The sequence below is a fragment of the Mobula birostris genome, chromosome 13, assembly GCF_030028105.1.
Source record: "Mobula birostris isolate sMobBir1 chromosome 13, sMobBir1.hap1, whole genome shotgun sequence".
Taxonomy (NCBI): Eukaryota; Metazoa; Chordata; class Chondrichthyes; order Myliobatiformes; family Myliobatidae; genus Mobula; species Mobula birostris.
The window spans coordinates 27,413,592-27,430,838 of record NC_092382.1 but is presented as its reverse complement, the minus strand read 5'-3'; the positions used below and the strand labels follow the sequence as shown (position 1 = coordinate 27,430,838).

General features: G+C 45.9%; 1 protein-coding gene across 12 annotated transcripts in view; it reads left to right on the top strand.

The window, feature by feature from the left end:
* Nucleotides 1-17,247, top strand: part of LOC140208622 (NACHT, LRR and PYD domains-containing protein 3-like) — an 83,807-nt gene that overhangs the window by 34,908 nt on the left and 31,652 nt on the right. For 8 of the 12 annotated variants that reach the window (XM_072277438.1, XM_072277436.1, XM_072277435.1 and 5 more), the window contains 2 exons: nucleotides 1,035-2,772; nucleotides 5,440-5,526. In XM_072277438.1, the coding sequence (XP_072133539.1) occupies nucleotides 1,035-2,772; nucleotides 5,440-5,526 (1,825 nt within the window). The other 4 variants (XM_072277441.1, XM_072277439.1, XR_011888849.1 and 1 more) reach the window with 3 other exon arrangements.

Here is a 17,247-nt window from a genome sequence, read left to right as displayed (position 1 = left end):
GGGCAGAAGGCAGGAGAGAGAGAGAGAGAGACAGAGGATGGACCAGGTGCTGTGAGTCTGCTAACAGGGTCGGACCCAGAGCGGGGCGTTCAGCGAGGAGAGGAGACGGAGACGAACTCGTGTGGAGCGTCTGATCGACCACTGTTGTTGGTGCCAGGCGGCCGGTCGAGGTGGTCCGAGGGGTTGCAGGGTGAAGAAGAAGGGTCCTGAGCTCCAGCTGTTTGTGCATGAATAGATTGAACTTTGATATGTGTGGCGCCTTTGATCTTCCTTTTATATGTTATTCTCTATTAATTATATAGTTCCAGTAATATCTATAAACTGTAAATCATTTAATCGTATCTGGTGTATTGTCTGTTATTTGGGCAGGGTGGGGTACCTCACACAGCATCCACACAAACGAATTACCCAGTTTGCCGGGGCCAAGGCTGTTTTCCTAGACGACAGTGAGCCGAGCGACCCTGAGGCTGGCCACGGGGGCTACAGCTGCTATTGAAAACTACCCATTTTCTTTCTTGTCATTCTTATGGGTTATCGATCCGCAACCTCACTGTGATTCTCTCCACAGATGCTGCAGACTTGAGTATTTCACACATATTCTGCTCCTGTTTTGATGCAAGAGCAGTGGACACCTGTGACTCCCCAGTGTGTAGATTTGTCAAAATGCAGGGTGTCCTGCTCTCCATGTTTCCACACCAGATAAACATTAACATCGTCTGTTAATGATGCAAACAATGCTTCAAATACAGTGAAATGTTGTAACAGAGTGCGGTCAGGATTGCAATAGGATATCAGGGGTATTTTCACCATCACAAGCAATTAGTACCAGACTATGAGGACTGGATATTTTCTGGGACATCCATCGCTGTCAATTCCGGTGTCTGTGAACAGAATTTTACTTTCTGTCCTAATATCCATGGAAGCATGGAATTAATTCATGTAATCTCAAACATTGAATATTAGAATGCTCTTATAAAGTTCTTTGTCAGTTGAGCAATTTCACATTTTGACTATGTTCTCTGTTCCCATGGAAGATGTTCAACAGAAACACAAGGAGACTCTGCGGGCACAAACTGAAACACTGAGAGTGAACACGATCCTGATGAGGGAGAAGGTGAAGGTTTTCCAGCTGGTTGATCGATACGCTGAGCTCACGGTCATTTCTACTCTTCGAGATCGGAGACTGGTGGAACATGAGCTGCTGGCAAGAGGCAGAGACCACGAGGAGTGGAGAGTGAAACATCTCCGCAGAGAGCTGGAGAAACTCCGGACAGATCGGTTGTTCCAGAGCAGCTTTTCCCGGAGTAACTCCAAATCTGGGAGTTCGGCAGCAGTGGCCGGAGTTGCGGGGATTGGAAAAACAACAATGGTTCAAAAGATTGTTTATGACTGGGCCACGGGGAAAATATTCCAACAATTCCAGTTTGTCTTCAGTTTCAAATTCCGGAATTTAAACTCCATTAACTGCAGAATAAACCTGAGGGAACTGATTCTGGATCAGTATCCTGACTTTGGGAATATCCTCAGAGAGGTCTGGAAGAACCCAGAGGGATTGCTGTTTATATTCGACGGTTTAGATGAATTCAATGACAAAATTGATTTTGCTGACAGTCGGAGAGACACAGAACCCAAGCACCAGTGCCCAGATCCTGAGTGGTGGTGTGAAGTGTCTGACATTGTGTACAGTTTAATCCAGGGCAAGCTGCTCCCGGGGTGTTCAGTGCTGGTGACCACCCGTCCCACTGCGTTACATTTATTGGAAAAGGCAGAGATCAGTGTCTGGGCTGAAATCCTGGGATTTGTTGGTGAGGAACGGAAGGAATATTTCATCAGGCATTTTGAAGATCAGACGGTGGCAGCAGCTGTTTTCAAACACGTGAAGGAGAACGAGATCCTGTACACCATGAGCTACAACCCCTCCTACTGCTGGATCCTCGCTCTGGCACTGGGCCCCTTCTTCACACAAAGAGTCAGGGACCCGCAGCGAGTTCCCAAGACCATCACCCAACTGTATTCCTACTATATTTACAACATCCTGAAAAACCACGGCCGTGAGATTGAGAACCCCCGTGATGTGTTTCTCAGGGTTGGTCAGATGGCCTTCTCAGGAGTGTCCAAGAAGAAGATTGTGTTTACAGATGGAGATTTGATCAACTACAGTCTGCAGCCTTCCCAGTTCCTGTCCGGGTTCCTGATGGAGCTTTTGGAGAGAGAGGATTCTGCCCGGAGCGTGGTGTACACATTCCCACACCTCACCATCCAAGAGTTTGTAGCTGCAGTCTCACAATTCCTGACTCTACATCCCGAGAATATCCTGAAATTCCTCACTGAAGCCCACAACACGACAGATGGGCGATTGGAGGTATTTCTCCGTTTTGTTGCTGGTCTCTCCAACCCAATGACAGCTCGGGGCCTGGAGGAGTTTCTGGGTCCATTTCCTCATCAAACAACCTGCCGGGTGATTGACTGGGTGAAGGAGGAGGTTAAACGGCAGAGTGGAAACACATGGAGTGAAGCTGGTAAAAGGAGCCTCCTGAACACATTGCACTACCTCTTTGAGTCTCAGAATCGTGGACTGGCTCAGGCCGCACTGGGATCTGTGGAAACACTTTCATTCAGTGGAATGACACTGACCCCAGTTGACTGCGCGGTCCTGTCTCATGACATCGGACTCTGTGATACAATAAAACACCTCGATCTGGCTGTCTGCCATATTCAGTGTGAAGGAATCCAGTGGCTGGGGCCCGGGCTGCACAAGTGCCGGGAATTGAGGTAACTTGATTTATCTCTCACTCTGAACTGTGAAACTGTCCCATTGTGTTGTTTCAATGTAAAAGGATTTGTGTAAGACTGTAGTAAAGAACTGTGTCAAATGACCGGGGGATAAGCCAGTAATTCCCCAAGGAGACAAGGGTTCTGTGGTTACTAGTGAATGAATTTTGGAAACTTCATCAGATCAGTGAACAACGGTCATTGGTTTAATGGTAGTTAATCACAGGAATAGCGATGTTTCTTGCTGCCTGTGACAGGTCCATTGACAATGTTCCTTCTCACTGTTACTGACACCCAGACCGACTCTGACTGCAGCAGGTGGGTCAGAGATTCACAACTCCTTCCCGGTGAGGGACAAGATAATGTGTATGGGTTTTTTTTTGTATGTTAAATTTGAAATGGTTTCTTTGTTATGTTAATCTTTTAAATTGCTGTGTTTGTGGATTAAAATGGCTTCTATATTATGTTAACACAGATAGCAGGGTGCTATTAGCCAATGGGTATTCATGTTATCGTTCTTCTGATGACTGGGAACGGGGAGAGATGGACAGGACGGCGGACGTGCGAAAAGGCTCCGGTCCCTAAACTATGCGGGATGGTTTTTTGAACCAACATGTCGAGGAACCAACTAGAGAGCAGGCTATTCTAGACTGGGTTTTGAGCAATGAGGAAGGGTTAATTAGCAATCTTGTCGTGAGAGGCCCCTTGGGTAAGAGTGACCATAATATGGTAGAATTCTTCATTAAGATGGAGAGTGACATAGTTAATTCAGAAACAAAGGTTCTGAACTTAAAGAGGGGTAACTTTGAAGGTATGAGACGTGAATTAGTTAAGATAGACTGGCAAATGACACTTAAAGGATTGACGGTGGATATGCAATGGCAAGCATTTAAAGATTGCATGGATGAAATACAACAATTGTTCATCCCAGTTTGGCAAAAGAATAGATCAAGGAAGGTAGTGCACCCGTGGCTGACAAGGGAAATTAGGGATAGTATCAATTCCAAAGAAGAAGCATACAAATTAGCCAGAAAAAGCGGCTCACCTGAGGACTGGGAGAAATTCAGAGTCCAGCAGAGGAGGACAAGGGCTTAATTAGGAAAGGGAAAAAAGATTATGAGAGAAAACTGGCAGGGAATGTAAAAACTGACAGTAAAAGCTTTTATAGATACGTGAAAAGAAAAAGATTGGTTAAGGCAAATGTAGGTCCCCTACAGACAGAAACAGGTGAATTGATTATGGAGAGCAAGGACATGGCAGACCAATTGAATAATTACTTTGGTTCTGTCTTCACTAAGGAGGACATAAATAATCTTCCAGAAATAGTAGGGGACAGAGGGTCTAGTGAGATGGAGGAACTGAGGGAAATACATGTCAGTAGGGAAGTGGTGTTAGGTAAATTGAAGGGATTAAAGGCAGATAAATCCCCAGGGCCAGATGGTCTACATCCCAGAGTGCTTAAGGAAGCAGCCCAAGAAATAGTGGATGTATTAGTGATAATTTTTCAAAACTCGTTACATTCTGGACTAGTTCCTGAGAATTGGAGGGTGGCTAATGTAATCCCGCTTTTTAAAAAAGGAGGGAGAGAGAAACCAGGGAATTATAGACCGGTTAGCCTAACATCGGTGGTGGGGAAAATGCTAGAGTCAGTTATCAAAGATGTGATAACAGCACATTTGGAAAGCGGTGGAATCATCGGACAAAGTCAGCATGGATTTGTGAAAGGAAAATCATGTCTGACGAATCTCATAGAATTTTTTGAGGATGTAACTAGTAGAGTGGATAGGGGATAACCAGTGGATGTGGTATATTTGGATTTTCAAAAGGCTTTTGACAAGGTCCCACATAGGAGATTAGTGTGCAAACTTAAAGCACACGGTATTGGGGGTAAGGTATTGATGTGGACAGAGAATTGGTTGGCAGACAGGAAGTAAAGAGTGGGAATAAACGGGACCTTTTCAGAATGGCAGGCAGTGACTAGTGGGGCAGTGCTGGGACCCCAGTTGTTTGCAATATATTTTAATGACTTAGATGAGGGAATTAAATGCAGCATCTCCACTCAGTTGAGCGTTGCAAATGTCAGCAGACTGTCCCAATGAGAAGGAAAGAAATACCATTGTGAGATTGTCCTCCCCTGCCCTTCCCCGTGTGTGACTATCACCATCAGTCCATCTGTATGACTGTGCTCACTACCAGATACCCAGACCTCATGGGCGCATCTCCTCTCCCGATTGTGGGCATCAGTTCAGACACACCCCTCCCATACAACCTATTTCTGGATCATCTCATCTTATTGGACTATCTTTTCCCATCGGTATGCTGCTGTGGGATGTGTCTTCCCCGTCCCCTTTCCTCCTGTTGGATCTCTCTTCATCATCCCTCTTCCTTACCCTTGCCCCTTCCGAACCTCTCACGCAGGAACACTTTTCTAGCCATCCGGGAATGGGACAGAATTTGTGGAGTTTACAGGGTCACACCGACAGACTAAATTACCGACATTCGGTGAATACCCTGGAGCTGGGCAGTGAGGGACATTGACAGTGATAGGAACGCGGATCAGTGATTTACTGAAGGGTTTAATGTTTCCTGAAATACCTGAGTGAGAGAAATTCACTCAGACCCACGGCTTGAATCACTTTGTTCCTCAATTTGTCTGTTTGTGTTTAGACTGAGTGGTAATGAACTGGGAGATTCAGGAGTGAAACTGGTGTCTGCGGCTCTGAGGAACCTGGAGTGTAAAATACAGAAACTGGAGTAAGTACCAGACTGTGGGAGACTGTGTTTTCGGTCACTGGGTGTCTGAAACTGAACATTAATGTGATCAGTAATTGTGTTACTGATAAACAATGGGGATTTGTACCGTCTCCTGCCTCTCTGTGTCCTTCACCCTCACTCTCTCTCATCTCCAGGCTGGACAGTGTTGGTCTCACAGATTCTGGTGCCAAGGATCTCGTCTCCGCTCTCAGTACAAAACCATCACTGACGGAGCTGGACCTGAGTGGTAATAAACTGGGAGATTCAGGAGTGAAACTGGTGTCTGAGGCTCTGAGGAACCCGAAGTGTAAAGTACAGAAACTGACGTGAGTACCAGACTGTGGGAGATTGAGTTTACAGTCACTGGGTGTCTGACACTGAATATTACTGTGATCAGTAATTGTGTTACTGATAAACATCGAGGATTTGTACCGTCTCCTATCTCTCTGTTTCCTTCACCCTCACGCTCTTTCATCTCCAGGCTGAACCATGTCGGTCTCACAGATTCTGGTGTCGAGGATCTCGTCTCCGCCCTTAGTACAAACCCATCACTGATAGAGCTGGACCTGGTCTCAAACTCGCTCACAGACCGATCTGTCCCCGCTCTCCGCCACCTCTTACTGACCCTCCCGAGTCTGAAGCAGATCAGGTGAATGTTTGTGTTAATGTTCAATGTGATAAAATATCAGCGGATCCGCGGGTTTTCTGGTGATATTTGTCTGTGAGTGTTGTCCCCTGTTACTGACACTGTTGTGTAATCTGTTTATTTCATCTTTATTCTCCCATCTGTTTCAGGCTGAGGAACTATGTTTTCAGTGAGGCTGCAAATCGGTTCAGTGAGACCGGGTGGGAGGAATTGGAGTCTCTGCGGGAACCCAGACCAGGACTGACAGTGACTGTGTGAACATCTGAATGTGTGCACATCCCCGCCAGCGGGATGGGGACATTTCGGCCGATTTCCTGCCCTCCCCTTTAACTCCCACCCTTACCTGTAATGGCCGCACGCCAGGTGTAATTCACAATGTTTCTCACCCAACTGGCTCCAGTCTCGCGCTGTGTGACATACGAACTGGTCCCGCAGTGACGTATTTCCGCCTCCTGTCCAGCGGCTCTTCTTCTGCCAGATGTTCGCTTTCGAGACTCCCCCAGGTGAGACCCCGGGCCATTACACAGACAGGAATTACCCATGAGCCAGGACTCAGTCTGGGAGACCGGTGTCCCAGGGTGGGATTATCCCGGGAGAGAATCCTTTTGCTGAGGACGGTGTATTCGGCAGTCTGGCCGATATAATGATGTTAATTTGACAAATACCTTGGATGTCACAGTAGATCTGCAGCGATCCTGGATATGGCTCCGAAATGTGATTTTAATGATTATTGATTCCCCAGTTTCACCTACTCCCTTCCAGCTTGTGTTCTTTCCAGCTCCTCCCAACTTTCGTATTTTGGCATCTTCCGCCGTTTTACTCCATCCCGAAACTGGGTTGCAGCCCAAAAAGTCAACTGTTTATTCATTTCAATCTATGCTACCTGACCAGGTGAATTCCTCCAGCATTTTGTGTGAGCATAAAATTGATTGCAGTCCGTCACGTGGTAAACCAGCTACACTCAAAGTTTGCACCGATATGAAGCAAATAATTCAATTGGTGCAACTGCTTAAACTGACAGAGTATCTGCATTCATTATATTTGTATCAACAATGACAATTGTTTTGCAGAAGCACTGAATTGGTAGCATTGTTAACAGTGAGGTAGAAAGTCATAAGACCATAAGATATAGGAGCAGTAGTAGGCTATTCAACCCATCGAGTCTGCTCCGCCATTCAATCATCAGCAGATTCAATTCTTCCAGACATCGTCACTCCTCTGCCTTCTCCCCATATCCACTGATGCCCTGGTTAATCAAGAACCTATCTATCTCTGCTTTAAATATACCCAATGACTTGGACTCCACAGCCGCTCGTGGCAACAAATTCCACAGATATACCACCCACTGACTAAAGTAATTTCTCCGCATCTCTGTTCTAAATGGACGTCCTTCAATCCTGAAGTTGTGCCCTCTGGTCCTAGAATCCCCTACCATGAAATATAACTTTGCCACATATAATCTGTTCAGACCTTTTAAGATTTGGAATGTTTCTCTGAGAATCCCCTCATTCTCCTGAACTCCAGGGAATACAGCGCAAGAGCTGCCAGAATTTCCTCATACATTTCATTCGCCTTCTTCACAACAGACTAAACCTGGAGGTGAACCTTTAGTGTTTCTTGCACAAGGACACCCAAGTCTCTTTGCGTCTCTGCATTTTGAATTCTTACCCCATCTAAATAATAGTTTGACCGTTTATTTCTTCCCCCAAAGTGCTTGACCATACATTTTCCAACATTGTATTTCATTTGCCACTTCTTTGCCCATTCCCCTAAACTATTTGAGTCTCTCTGCAGTCTCTCTGTTTCCTCAGCATTGCACGCACCTCCACCTATCTTTGTATCATCGGCAAATTTAGCCGCAGATCCATTAATAACGTAGTCCAAATCATTGACATACATAATAAAAAGCAGCGATCCCAACGCCGACCCCTGTGGAACTCCACTGGTTACCGGCAGCCAGCCAGAATAGGATCCCTTTATTCCCACTCTCGGTTTTCTGTCAACCACCCTATGCTCCACCCATGCTACAAACTCCTCTGTAATTCCATGAGCTCTTATCTTGCTAAGCAGCCTCATGTGCGGCACCTTGTGAGAATCCAAGTACACCACATCTACTGCATCTCCTTTGTCTGCCCTATTTGTAATTTCCTCAATGAATTGAGGTAGGTTAGTCGGGAAGGATTTTCCATTCAGGAAACCATGCTAGCTTTGGCCTGTCTTGTCATGTGCTTCCCAGGTATTCCATAATCTGATCCCTAACAATCGATTCTAACAACTTCCCAACCACTGATGTCAGGCTAATAGGTCTATAGTTTCAGTTCTGCTGCCTCCCACCCGTCGGAAATAGCGGAGCAACATTTGCAACTTTCCAGTTATCTGATTTTTGAAAGATCATTGTTAATGCCTCCGCAATCTCTCCAGCTATTTCCTTCAGAACCAGAGGGTGCAGTCCATCAGGTCCAGGAGAATTATCTACCCTCAGACCATTAAGCTTCCTGAGCACCTTCTGAGTCGTAATTTTCACTGCACCTACTTCACTTCCCTGATACTCTTGAATGTCCGGTACACTGCTTGTGTCTTCCACTATGAAGACTGATGCAAACTTCCCATTCAGTTCCTCTGCCGTCTCTGCGTCTCTCATTACAAATATGTCCAGCATCATTTTCTATTAGTCCTCTATCTACCCTCAATTCTCTTTTCCTCTTTATATAGTTAAAATGGTATAGTATCTTCTTTTGGTATTAGTCGCCAGCTTCCTTTCGAAATTCACCTTTTCCTTCCTAATGACCTTCTTATTTTCCCTCTGCAAGTTTTTAAAAGCTTCCCAATCATCTATTTTCCACTAGATTTGGCGTCCTTGTATGCTCTCTCTTTTGTTTTTGTTTTATCTCTGAATTCACTTGTCAGCAACGGTGGTGTCCTTCTTCCATTCGAAGTTGACTTCTTGTTTCGAATATATCTGACTTGCACTTCCCTCATTTTTTTCGCAGAAACTCCAGGCATTGCTGCTGTGCTGTCCTTCCTGTTAGTGTCCCTTTCTGGTCAACCTCCTCCAGTTTCCCTCCCATGCCATTGAAATTTCCTTTATTCCACTGAAATACCGACACATTGACATTTACTTTCTGCTTCTCAAATTTCAAACTGAACTCGATCATATTCTGACCACTGTTCCTTTATGGTTCCTTAACCTTCAGCTCTTTTATCACCTCCCGATCATTGCACGACACCCAATCCAGAACTGCCGACCCCGTATTGGGTTCAACAACAAGCTATTCTAAAAATCCATCTCTTAGACATTCTTTAATTTCTCTCTCCTGAGATCCAGAAATGTGCCTGGTTTTCCCAATCCACTTTCATGTTAAAATCCCCAACGATTATCATGATATTGCCCTCTTGACACGTCTGTTCTATCTCCTGCTGTAATTTGTAATCCACATCCGGGCTGCTGTTTGGAGGATGTATGGAACTGCAATTCGGATTTCTTTAGCGTTGCCATTTCTTAACTCAACCCATAGAGATTCTAAACCTTCTGATCCTGTGTCATCCTCCCCTATACACAGAGCCACACCACCCATTCTGACTACTAACCTATCTTTCCGATACACCGTATATCCTTGGACTTTCATCTCCCAATGGCAGGCATCCTTTAGCCAAGTTTCAGAGGTGGCCACAGCGACGTACTTGATTGACAATCTGCAGTTGAATTTAAGTATCGTCCGTTTTATTTCTTATGCTGAGTGTATTCAACTGCAACACTTTCAGTCCAATATTTGTTACTTTCAGTTTCATCTGCACCACGCCTCCATTGCCCTGTAACTCATCCCACTGGCTGTGATTATGCCTCACCTGCTGTCTTTCCTTTCTATCATTTCCGTTGCACGCTATATGTGATTTATTTCTGTTTTCTCCTTCCTAAGGCCGATCACTCCGGTTCCCATCCACCAGCCAAATTAGTTTCAACCCAGCTATATTAAATGTGCCGGCTAGGGTGTTGGACCCCTTTGGGTTGAGCTGTAATTTTTCCTTTTCGTACAGGTTGTACCTCCCGCAGAAGATGGCCCGGTGTTCCAGGAACCCGAAGCCCTGCTCCCTACATCAGTCTCAGCTACTCGTTAATATGCCTGATCTGCTATTCTTGCGCTCGTTAGCACCAGGCACAGGCAGCAATCTCGAGTTTACTAACGTGCAGCTCCTGCTTTTCAGCTTCCTAACCAACTTCTGAATTCTCTCTTCAGGACCTCCTCCCTTTTTCTACCTCTGTCATTGGTATCAACGTGTACCAAGACTTCTGGCAGTTTCCCCCCTCCCTTCTGAATGCTCTGCACGCGATCCGAGACATCCCGTACCCTGGCACCTGGGAGTCAACACACCATGCGGGTGTCTCTATCAGGCTGACAGAAACTCCTGTCTGTTCCCCTCACTATGACTACCGCATTCCTCATCTTCCTCTTTCCCTTCTGCACCACGGAACCGCGCTCAGTAACACAGACCCGATCGCTGTGATCGTGCTCTGTCAGTCATTCCCCGGAACCGCATCCAAAAACGAGATAATGATTACTGAGGAGAATGGCCACAGGGGTTCTCTCGACTATCTGAGCTCTTTCCCTCGCTCCCCTAACCGTCACTCATTTATCTAACTCCTGCAGCCTCGGGCTGACTAATTCCCTGTAGCTCCTGTCTATCTCCTGGTCACTCTCTCTAATAAGCTGTAGGTCATCATACCTAACATTGCCTCTCAGGAGCTGCATCTCGGTGCACCTGGCGCAGATGTTGCCTTCGAGGGGACTGGAAGATTCCCAGGATTCCTGCATCCGACATCCAGAGCAAAATACTAACCCTACCGACATGCTCTCCATTGCTCAAAATAAAAAACACATGTCTGGGTAATACGTAGCCGCTGCACGCTCCGCCCCTGACTCTCCTTCTGTGACGTCAGTCCCACACTCCTCCCGCGGTGCTCCACCCTAGGCATTCCCAGAATCCTTTGCTCCCGCCCGTTTCAATGGGTCACTATTGCGGACACGTCTCCCCCTCTGCCGTCCGATTCCTCAATGGACATTAAACCCATGAAACTGCCTCACTTCTTAAATATCTGTTTTTGTACTTTATTAATCTATTCAATGCCCATATACTGTGATTAATTTACTTATTTATTGATTTTTATTTTACTTTTTCTTCTGTATTATTGAACTGCTGTGTATATTTTTTTCCCTCTCTATTATTGAACTGCTGCTGCTAAGGTAACAGATTGCAGGGCACATGCCGGTGCAAATTAACCGGATTCTGATTCTGACATTTAATGGAAGTTCTGCGGTGTTTGTACTTGATGCCCCACCGAGCACTTTTCCCGCACCACTTACGAAATTACCTAATCAACAGTGATCTTTATCTGAGTTATTCACTGCTAACTGGTTCATAGATGAAAACCGGAAATAAGCTCTTGTCCCGGTTATCGCAGTGACTATTAAGAATTCCAGAAGCACCTTGCAATCCCAGTTTGGACGGAAGTTTGCAAATTCGATGTTCGTGTTGCGGAGATGAGAATGCCAATCCAGAATACAGGGTGCAGTTGCTCTCGCATGTTTTGCCTCAACTTGGCCAGAAGGGGACTCCGAGGACCGATAAATCGCGAGATTTGCATGTGACAGAGTGTCGCACCCGGCACGACTATTTCAAAGGCCTGCAAATGGGTAAAGGAAGAGGTGTTTTGTCAGTTGTTTCACCATTATCTATTTTTTCCAGCTATAGTTCCCCCGGCCTCACTCCCGTGCCTTGCATAAGCTGAATTTCAAGCGTGACCGTTATCAGGTTTAATCCAATGTTAATAACAGCCAAATCTTGTCGGTTATTGGTTAAAATAAGATCAATAAATAACAATAAACAACAGGAATTCTGCAGATGCTGGAAATTCAAGCAACACACATCAAAGTGTCTGGTGAACGCAACAGGCCAGGCAGCATCTGTAGGAAGAGGTGCAGTCGACGTTTCAGGCCGAGACCCTTCGTCAGGACTAACTGAAGGAAGAGTGAGTAAGGGATTTGAAAGTGGGAGGGGGAGGGGGAGATCCAAAATGATAGGAGAAGACAGGAGGGGGAGGGATAGAGCCAAGAGCTGGACAGGTGATAGGCAAAAGGGGATACGAGAGGATCATGGGACAGGAGGTCCGGGAAGAAAGACAAGGGGGGCGGGACCCAGAGGATGGGCAAGAAATATACTCAGAGGGAGAAAAAGGAGAGTGAAAGAAAGAATGTGTGCATAAAAAATAAGTAAAAGATGGGGTACAAGGGGGAGGTGGGGCCTTAGCGGAAGTTAGAGAAGTCGATGTTCATGCCATCAGGTTGGAGGCTACCCAGACGGAATATAAGGTGTTGTTCCTCCAACCTGAGTGTGGCTTCATCTTTGCAGTAGAGGAGGCCGTGGATAGACATGTCAGAATGGGAATGGGATGTGGAATTAAAATATGTGGCCACTGGGAGATCCTGCTTTCTCTGGCGGACAGAGCGTAGGTGTTCAGCAAAGCGGTCTCCCAGTCTGCGTCGGGTCTCGCCAATATACAAAAGGCCACATCGGGAGTACCGGACGCAGTAATAAATAACAATAATAAATTGTAACATTTACAGAGCAGGTAATGTGCATGTAAACAAATAGGTGCAAGATCATAACGAGGGAGATTGTGTGGCAAAGATTTAATCTGATCGGCCTATAGAACCATTTAGTTGTCTTATCAGAAATGACAGATATTTTTTTTTACTGAACCTGGTGCCAGGGGCTTTCAGGCTTTTGTATCATCGGTCCGAAGGATGGCGGCGGTCAGAATGGTAGGGCAAAGAGAATTAATGGCGTGATCGGCCTTTCATTATGGTGGCTGCTTTACCGAGCTGATATGGTTCCACAATTCTCCAGTTTTCTGTGTTCAGATGCCGTACCAAGCCATGATACATCCGGATACGTGTGATATTGAATCTTTCTATGTGTCCCTATTATGAAACTTTCCATTCAGGAACAGGCTGTTGAGACTCTTCAGCACATTTATGCGTTGTCGAAAGCTGCGACGAGCGTTTCAATCGAAGCTGAAGCGAGCCAAGCGCATTTGTAATAACATATCTCTGTTCTTATACATTGCGCCTCATGAAATTAAAGGAAAACGTTTCCTGATGTGTAACCACAAAGTTTTTTTTTACGCTCTTCGCAATGACCTCGTGACGGTTTTAATCTTGCGCTGATTTAACTGTGGATCCATATGACCATAAGACCATAACATATAGGAGCAGAAGAAGGCTATGCGGCACATCGAATCTGTCCCGCCATGCAATCATGGGCTGATCCAGTTCATACGGTGATCCTCACTCATCTGCCTTCTCCCCTAGCCCTTGATGACTTGACTAATCACACCCAACCACTTGGCAACAAATTCCACAGATTTTCCAGTCTGACGACAGTAACGTCTCTGCATCTCTGTTGTAAATGGACTTCCTTCAATCCTGAAGTCGTGCCCTCTTGTCCAAGGCTCCCCTACCTTGGAGGTTAAACTTTAGGGTACCCTGCACAACCCCCAGACCCTTTTATTGAATTCTCTCCGGAGTTCTCACTCGCTAACTGGTTGCATTGGAAGCGGCAGATCTGCTGATCGTTGTCCTGGACCAGATATTGAGCAGGATTCCGAATACTTACGTGCCAATCGAAATTTTCTTCAGGTCTGAGTGCACACCGATGTTTAACATCCACGCTGTTCCTTTTCGTTGGGTCTGGTATATGGTCTCCATCACCTTTGATGGATCTGTGGCCATTTGTTGCCAAAAAAATCTAAAATAAAATATTGCACCACGAAGTCACGGCTATGAATCTGGGGACAGTGACAGTGATCAACTGGTTAAGGAACATTTACTGGCATTTTCGTTTTTCGCAGTATTATACAATGATGTTTACTCCATTTATTTGTTTGTCATCTGTATATTAGTTGTCGTTATCTTTCACGATGCCAATGAATTTATTTAATTGCATCCTCACCTCGGTAATCCCATTCCTGGTGGTTCTCCTGACGAATGGATTAACCGTCGGGCACGTTTTAGTCACCAGCAGAGGGCGTAGAAACATCCGGTGTGTTGACGTGGGGCAGGGTGCCAGAGAGGGTGCCGGAGATGGAGAACCGCAGGAAACCCTTCGTGCAACGTGGTGCGTAAGGACCGTATGAAATGCAAGAGAACACTTACCACAGAAAGCAGAAGGGTCAAAAGAAGGGATGATGTCGCCTTAGCAGAGAAGGTGAAGAAGATTCCTCAAGGGTGCGGCAGAAATGTTAAGAGCTAAGGGACTGCAGGAGACTGACCTGGTCCTCTGGGAGATCAGAATGGTAAACCGTGTGTGCAGCCAAAAAGATGCATTTAATGTGCATCTGTATTTACTTGGGAGACGCCGAGAGAGTCTATAGAGGTAAGGCAAAACGGCACCAACTCCAAGGACAATACAAATTACAAAGGAGTTGTTTGCTGCCTTGAGGCAAATTAGGGGGATAAATCAGGGATCGTCCTCTGCTGTTTTCATCGATATCAACGATCTGAACCATAATGTGGTTAAATGCATCAGGACATTTACCGATGACGCCAAACTTAGAAGTGCGTTCGACAGCAAGGAATACAACCACGGCTTGCAGCGGAATGTGGACCCGGTGGCAAAATGGCGTCACGGATTAATGGGGTCGTAAAGCAGGCATCTGGCACGTAGGCCGAAGTACTGACCGCAGCGAGATGGGATGTTAAGCTGAAGTTATACAAGACACTGTTGGAGTCTTGAAGGGTTGAGCGCAGCTTTGGCCAGCTACCCACACGAAAAATGTACGTAAGGTTGAAAGAGGGCAGAGGAAGTTTACAAAGATTTGGCCAGGTCTGGAAAACCTGAGATATGAGGAAAGATTTAATGGATTAAAACTGGTTCTTTAGAATATAGAGGATTGAGAGGAGATTTCATAGTGGTATACAACGTTATGAGGGGTATAGACAGGGTAAATGTAGGCAGGGTTTTCCAATAATGTCGGTAGGAACACAACCGGAGGTGATGGGTGAAGGGTGAAAGCTGAAGAAACAGAGGGGGACATGAGGTGAAACTTCTTCACTCGGTGGGTCGTGAGAACGTGGAACGAGCTACCAGCACCAGTGGCTCATGCGAACTGGATTTCAACGTTTCGGAGATAGTTTAGAAGGTGGGGGTGTGGTAGATACCGCCCCGGTACCGGTCGATGGGAGCAGGCAGTTTAAATAGCTCGGCCGAAGGGCCTATTTCTATGCGATACTTTCCCCTGACACTTTAACTCTGTGACTCTGTGACTCCTTGGTCACTGATTCATAACAGTCCACGGGTTGATTAGACAAAGATCCGAAGTAAATATCAGAAGTTGTATTATTCACTCCTAAATTCGCCAAGTATATTCGCGGATATTTTTGAATATGTTTTTGAGGTCGTTGAAACTGCCCCGCCCCCTACACCAAACGCTCCCTCTCGCCAGTCTGGGAAGAGGCCGGATTATTGATTGATTCGGAAGATTCGGGTTGTTGTTCTGAGAGACTTGGAGCTCAGGTATGTGTGATAGCAGCGGCCTGTCCGCCCGCATTCCTCAGAACGGGGAGCGGCCTTTCTGCTGAAATCAAATCCTCCCGGTTGGACGATTCACTCTCATTCCGGTGTGAACAACATCACTTTAACATTGTATTTAACCATTTCTGCTCCAGGGAAGAGTGACGGATCTTTAACGTCATTCAAAGTAAACTACCTGGGGTCTCGAACACGCAACTTTACCGGTCATAGTTGCTGCCCTGTCTCCAGCGAGTTTCCAGCGTTTTATTTTTACTCCAGACCCGCGTCATCTGCAGACTTCTGCTGTTTTTAAATTTAAAAAGCAAATTTTAGAAAAAAATGATTTGTAAGGAAAGATTGCATAGGTTTGAACTTTATTCCTTTGAACGAAGTGGATCGAGCGGAGATATGACAGAAGTAGAAAGAATTCTGAGGGGTATAGATCGGGTAAACGCCAGCAGTTGTTTTCCACTGAGGTTGGGTGGAGCTACAACCAGAGGTCATGGGTTAAGGGTTGAAGATGAAAAGTTTAAGGGGAACATGAGGGGAAACTTCTTTACTCAGAGGGTCGTGAGAGTGCGGAACGTGGTGCCGGCTACACATGTTACAAGCCAGTTCGATTTCAACCATTAAGGGATAGTTTGGATGGGAGGGGTGCGCAGGGCTTTGGCCCCGGTACAGCTTGAAGGGATGAGGCAGTTTAAATGGCTCAGCCGAAAGGCCTGTTTTTGTGCTGTACTTTTCTATGTCACCTTGATCTCTGATGCAGAACAGAGACAACGGGTTGATTAAACGAAGATCAGAAATAATTTTCAGAAGTTTAATTTTTCACAGCTTAATTCCCCAATAAAATTCTAACAAGAAGGATATGTTCTGCAGACTTTTCAAGCTGCCCTTTCTCTCTGCCCCACGCGTTGGTCTGTCGTAACCATGGTAACACACTAAATGCTGGAGGAACTCAGCAGGACCGGCAGCATCATGGAACGGAGAAATAAGTCGAGCTTTCGGGCCAAACCCTTCAGTGGAACTGGAAAGGAAGGGTGAATAGCTCAGATCATGGATTGATTTAGAAGATGCGGGTGGTTGTTCTGTGAAACTCGGAGCTCAGGGTCTGTGTGGAAGCATCTGCTGGACCCGCACATTCCTCGGAACAGGGACCGGCCTTTCTGCTGAAATCAAATCCGACCGGTTCGACAATTCACTGTCATTCAGGTGTGAAATCATTCACTTTTATAATGTATTTAACCATTTCTGCTGCTGGGAAGACCGATAGAACCATTAATGTGCCTTTAATAAATTTACCTGGGGTCTCTAACCTGCAACATTACACGTTACAGAGCTGCGAGTGTTTGCTGCAAGTTTCCAGCATTTTATGTTCCCCTCGGACTCGCATCATCTGCAATTATTCTACAAGTATTTTCAGGATTCCTGCAAATAATCAGTCCGTGACATTCCTGACTGCAACATTAACTTGGCTGTGTTCCCAGTTACCGTTGCCAGTAGTTTTT